Raw genomic sequence first — 5,801 nt, forward strand, 5'->3', positions numbered from 1 at the left:
CAGTCTCTGTGTCTCCGGCGACGCTTCGACTGCGGGGGGGTGGGGGGGTGGGGGGGGTGGGGGGGGTGTTGAGTTTTTGTATTGCACGTGTATTGGAGTTGTGGCCCACCTCCTAGTCTTGTATAATTAAAATAGAGATCTTCCCTTGTATTATATATACGTGCACCAACATCCCATCAATACAACGATTATTATATTACAAACTTTCCCGTCTACATTAAGCATAACAAATCTGACGTTCGAGATTGTCGCGAGCATGGCAATTTTCTGCTGAGGAAAACTGTCATCCTCGTGACAATATCATTTGTCATCCCGGGACGCAGATTTGCCATGCTTAAAAATACGACGTCAGATTTGCAGTAAAATCCTTTTGCTTTGCACTAGCACATTTGGAAGGGTCCCTCGCTCCAATATCGGGTAGGGCGAGGTCAATCGCGCAAAACCTCCCCACCCTGGCAGAGCTACAACCTCTGTCCCGTCTCCGGCGCCCGTCAGCTTTCACACACACACACACGGAGACGGCTTGGGAGGAAGGAAGGGAGGAAGCAGAAAGGAAGGAGAGAAACAAGGAAACGGAAAACAAGTACCCGGCCAAAGTTGTTACGCGGACCCGAATTCAAACCCCTTTTATACGTTGCCGCTAGCTCTTCTGCTCCCTTCCCCCTCGCCGACCGACCGACCTATCTTCCTCTCGCCCCTGCCCCACAGAAATTCCTTCCTTCCTTGGCTCCGGCGCCTGCCATACCCATCACCTCCTTCCTCTATGCCCAAGGAAAGTATGGCGAGTCCCACCTTTAAACCCTTTCTGATTGATTGATCCCGTATAAAATACTTGCCTTCCTCCGTGCGCGTTGCCGCCATGGAAAGGGCCGACATCACACGCAGAGCCGGCCTTGTCTGAGACAGAGACGGGGAGACACCGAGAGAGAGGGGTTTGGATCGGGCGACGGATGGGAGAGGGAGGCCACGTCCTGCGAGGAAGACATTAATGGCGAGAGAGACCCAGGGCAGGTGTTAGTTTGGAGCAAGTGCTGCCGTCTCTGTTTGTCTCTCGGCTTCCACGAGTTCTCGGTGTGGTGAGAAGACGAGCAGGAGGATATGCTTGTAAGGGAGGCCGCGTCTGGAAGATAAGTTTCCGGTCGGGGTAAGTATTTATATACGATATGATTATCTTTATTCTGTTCTCCTCGTTGATTTCCCATTGGATTCCAGTTGAGTTCCTCTCTTGTTCTTGAGTTCTTGGGCGGTGAGTCGAATTTCTTCTCTGATATTACTACTACTATTCCGTATTTCCTACTTGAAGTGGGAGTTACTCTGTTCTTTCCTGGGTCAGTTTCGTGTGAAAATTCAAGAGGGGTTTACATAGCATAGGATTACTATGTATGATCAAGAATCGCAGCACGATCGAGGATGAAGAGTTCCACTTGAAAACGATAAAAGACTCTGAATTAATACTTGTGATCATCCCTTTGCTTTGCTTATTTTTGGCTTCTCTGAAGAAATTCAAGGACGCCGGTGCGTTTCTTGCACAATGCACTTTTCTCTCGCTAGTTTTTTTTTCTCACTTTCACTAGGTAATTGAGTATAGTGTAAAATTTAATCAGCACTGTGATTGGCATCGTAAATTCGTAATCACACACCGTGATGATATTTCTGATTTGCAATATTCGCATGTAAATTGCCATATCTCCGAGACCAGGATCCATCGTTATCTAGAAGAACGGTGCAGTAATCGTACTCGAATTAATGGCATGTCCAAAGCCTACACAATTTCGTCTGACTCAGAAACGGTAATTAATAGGCACACACACACGGGCGTTGAAAATGTGGCGAGGAAATCAATTTTCTCCAGAATTAGGCAAAAGCAAGAAACTGACGCGTACAGGCCGAAGATGAGATATCTGTGCTGCACATTCTCGTGACTGGACCAGAAATTAGGCAGTGGAGGGAGAAGAAGCTGACATGCCTAGCCAGACTAGAAACTAGAGACCTCTCACATGACATGGAAAGCACTCACTGCCAGGTTTGATCTGCGGATTGTCAAATCACATGCAGAAATCTAGTCGGGTTCTATCTTCTTGGGATCCATTGCTTTTGGTCTCTTCTTCTGATCGAATGCTTTTTGGTTTCTTCTTCTTCTTCTACCTTCACACGTCCGGGTTGAGATTGGAGGGTAACGCTTGGAGCTTTTCCCATGGCAGCTTGCTGACATGGAACCGAGGAGGCTGGAGCGGTTAGTGTTTCTGCTCTGCTGCTGTGCGGCCATCACATGCAGTCTGCACGCGGGAGCTCAGGCCCAACCCACTCTACGACAACAATCCGAAGGCTCACCCCACAATGGAGCAGGTGAGTGAATAATCCTCATCTACCACCTCATGAAAAAGCTTCAAAATGTTTTACCTTCCCAGGAAGATGCAAATTAAGTGTGCCTCTGATGTGTTGAAAAAAAATGTTTTCCTGTGAGGTAATTGATCGTGTTGCCTGTGTTGATCAGTGGGCAGGGTGTTGTCGGAGACGGCGAATCGGTCGCATAGCGACCTTTCGAGAAGAACGAGAAGAATCGATCCTCTTGATGGCTTGAGGAAGTATGAGGGAGGGTTCAACATCACAGACAAGCATTACTGGAGTGTAAGTTCTCTTCTTCTTTGTCTGAATACAATCTGAAGAGCCATACACTTGCTGACAAAAGAACTACTTTCTGAATAATACTCCCTCCGTTCCAAATTACTCGTCGTGGTTTTAGTTCAACCACGACGAGTAAATTTGGAACGGAGGGAGTAGAAATGACTGCTTTTGCAGTATCATGTTCATTCATTTTTATATTACACTATACCATGTTCATGATCAGGGTATAAATGCATACAAGACACCTATTTAGCCTTTTTTAATGTGCAAAAATGACCTTACACATTGATATATGTTATGTTAGATGAAATTAACTGAATAAAATGAGAGGCGGAAAGCATATGCATCCATCCGGGATTAAAACTGATTGTCCTTGTGTTTACTTTTTCAGTCGACCGTATTTACAGGTAGATCTGGATACATCATTGGTGCATTATGGCTTATTGGTGGCATCATTTTTGCGGGCTTCCTTCTTGCCTGGAAGATTTTCTTCGCCAAAAGTAACGAAAGAGAAAGAGACGGTGCCATCGATGATTTTCTTGACAGATGCCATCTTGTGTCTGTCATGCTTATCATTCTTCTTGCAGTTTTTGCCATGTAAGTTTCAGCTCGGCGGTAGTTCTATCAAATTCTCACATGATATGCAACCATTGCAAAACCAAAAATCTTCGTAGAAACGTTGTGACTCATCTACTGCCACGCTTTATTTGCAGAGTTGCATCGGCAATCGCGCTTCAGGGCGCTGTACGATTTCATTCTAGAGCAGAGTCCATCAAAGATATCGTGGGGAGAACAGCGCTTGAAGCAACGGCGACGATTTACAACATCACAGGAGCCATTGAGAGGATGCAGAATATATCTAAGCTATACAACATTAGTAGCCAATCCTTTGATCATCTGAACTCCACAGTAAAGGCACTGAACTCTGAAGCCGTGGAAATTCAGGCGAAGGCCAAAAAGAACATGCGCTTGGTCAGCAAAGGCATCAACACATTGTAAGAACATTTTTACATGATAAGCATGATAGATACTGCTACATTAGTAGTTGTTGAATCTCATGAAACCTCAGAATTATCATGGGAACTAATACAGGTGATAATTTTCAGAGAACTTGTCATCATTTTAACCGTGACGCTGAATCTTGTCGTGGTCCTTGTCTTGCTAGGTAAGTGATCATGGTGAAATGTTTCTCAGTGAGCATAAATTCTACTATTACATATTACCTGAAAATAAAATTAACACATTGCTTTTTTATTGTAGTGGGAAGACCTCTGAGGCTACAGAAGTTGTACTACATGTGAGTAAATATCATTCACTTCAGACATCCACCATAATAAGCTGAAGAATTCTAGTTCATATTCTGATGACAGTTATCTGTTTGCAACAGGTGCATAGCCTTGTGCTGGGTACTGACAGTCCTCTTCTGGATGTACTTCGGGCTGTACTACTTCCTCGACAAGTTCGCCGGCGACACGTGCGCGGCCCTCGAGGAGTACCAGCTGAACCCCAAGAACAGCACGCTGGGCGCCATCATACCCTGCAGCGAGAAGATGTCCGGCAGCGTCATCCTGCACGATGTTGGTGCAGGCATACATGACATCATAGACCAGGTAACATTTTGAAACTCTGAAGCTGCGTTCAGAAGCAGAGCAGACAGAGTTAGCATGATGCATCCAGATTGTTTATGAATCAATCTTGGTTTCGACAGGTGAATTCGAACATTTACGCCATCAAGTCGGAGTACACCGTGAAGCAGCTGGACTACATCTGCAACCCGTTCGCCGGGCCGCCGGCGTACCGGTACCGGCCGGAGAACTGCCCTTCCGGCGCAGCCACCATTGGTGACATCCCTCAGGTAAACAAACGAGCAGCTCCGCGGCAGCAAATGCTTCCAAGAACCAAAGCATCTGGAGAGGAAATCTAATCTTGAACGTTGTTGTTGTGAAGATCCTGAGGAGGCTGACGTGCTCGGAGTTGGGCGGTGGCGCCAACTGCGCGCCGGCCGAGCTCTCGTCGGCGATCGACTACGACAAGGTACAGACGTACACGAGCTCCATCCAGAACGTGCTGGACATCTTCCCGGGCACGGAGCGGCTGGTGAGCTGCGAGCTGGTGAAGGCCGGCTTCGCGGACATCGTGGGCAACCAGTGCGCGCCGCTGCGGCGCGGCGCGCGGGCGACGTGGGCCGCGCTCGCCGCCCTGTCGACGGCCATGGCACTGCTCGTGCTCGCCTCGGCGGCGTGCGGCGGCGTCGCAGGGTCGCGCCACGCCGGCGACGACCGCCACTCGGTGAGGCACCTCACGTCGTCGTCCAACTCGGAGGTATCGGAGACCGAGTTCGCCGAGATGCACGCCAAGAAGGTGCGAGTGAAGATCGTCGGGCCGTGAGAGGGAGATCAAATTCTTTTTGCTGTGCTCTTTGCTGTTTGCAGGTGATAGTTTGAGAGAGGGTATACGGCCGGCGGGAGAGACTGATCCCGGAGAGATCATCCATCGCCGGCGCGCCATTGACGCGAAATGTTTGGTTTCTTTTCGTGCGTGGTCTGGAGAATCCAGCCATACACATGCAGTCTTGGTATAGGAGAGGAAAAAGAAGAAATTGGTGTAATCCTGTATTTGACCGGCAAAAATGATGCTGTTTGTATATAGATATTTTAATCAGAGCCTGATTTATTATCTTAAAAGAGACTTCTTTTTGTCCAATCGCAAAACTTGCCTATCTTTCATTGATAGAATAAAAGAGAATGAGTGCAACAGAAAGTGGATCCGAGACTCGCTGGTTGGCGGGGCCTGCTCCTATCCTTAGCCGGCAGGGCCTTGCTAGTGCGGGCGGTCCTTCGTGCCCTCCCACTCTATGCGATGTCTGCTCTTCTGCTTCCTTTAGGTACAATCCAGGCCATCGATAGTCGCTGTCGGGCTTTCTTTTGGGCAGGACAGGATACGATCTCTGGGGGTCAGTGTAAAGTTGCGTGGGATGCGGTCTGTGCTCCCTTCTCTCGTGGGGTCTTGGGTTTCTGTCGTTGCATCAATTCAACCGGTGTCTTCTCCTCAAACAACTGCTCAAAATTCACTCACACTGCATAACCTCCGAGCCAAACCACCTGGCCTCCACCTACGGATGGAGCCACCACCGTGACCTTGGCGACCCAACGCGTCTTAACACTGTTATCCGGTGC

At 48.3% G+C, this 5,801-nt stretch overlaps 1 protein-coding gene across 1 annotated transcript; it reads left to right on the plus strand.

The window, feature by feature from the left end:
- The first annotated feature begins 508 nt into the window (after positions 1-508).
- LOC125550699 lies at positions 509-5,286 on the plus strand. The gene is made up of 10 exons (XM_048713765.1): positions 509-1,144; positions 2,202-2,346; positions 2,495-2,628; positions 3,017-3,222; positions 3,339-3,620; positions 3,732-3,790; positions 3,886-3,922; positions 4,013-4,235; positions 4,334-4,480; positions 4,573-5,286. The coding sequence occupies exons 2-10, from the start codon at positions 2,211-2,213 to the stop codon at positions 5,011-5,013; spliced, it is 1,665 nt and encodes a 554-aa protein (XP_048569722.1). The 5' UTR covers positions 509-1,144; positions 2,202-2,210; the 3' UTR covers positions 5,014-5,286.
- The last annotated feature ends 515 nt before the right edge of the window (positions 5,287-5,801 follow it).

This window comes from Triticum urartu, chromosome 4 (genome assembly GCF_003073215.2).
Source record: "Triticum urartu cultivar G1812 chromosome 4, Tu2.1, whole genome shotgun sequence".
Taxonomy (NCBI): domain Eukaryota; kingdom Viridiplantae; phylum Streptophyta; class Magnoliopsida; order Poales; family Poaceae; genus Triticum; species Triticum urartu.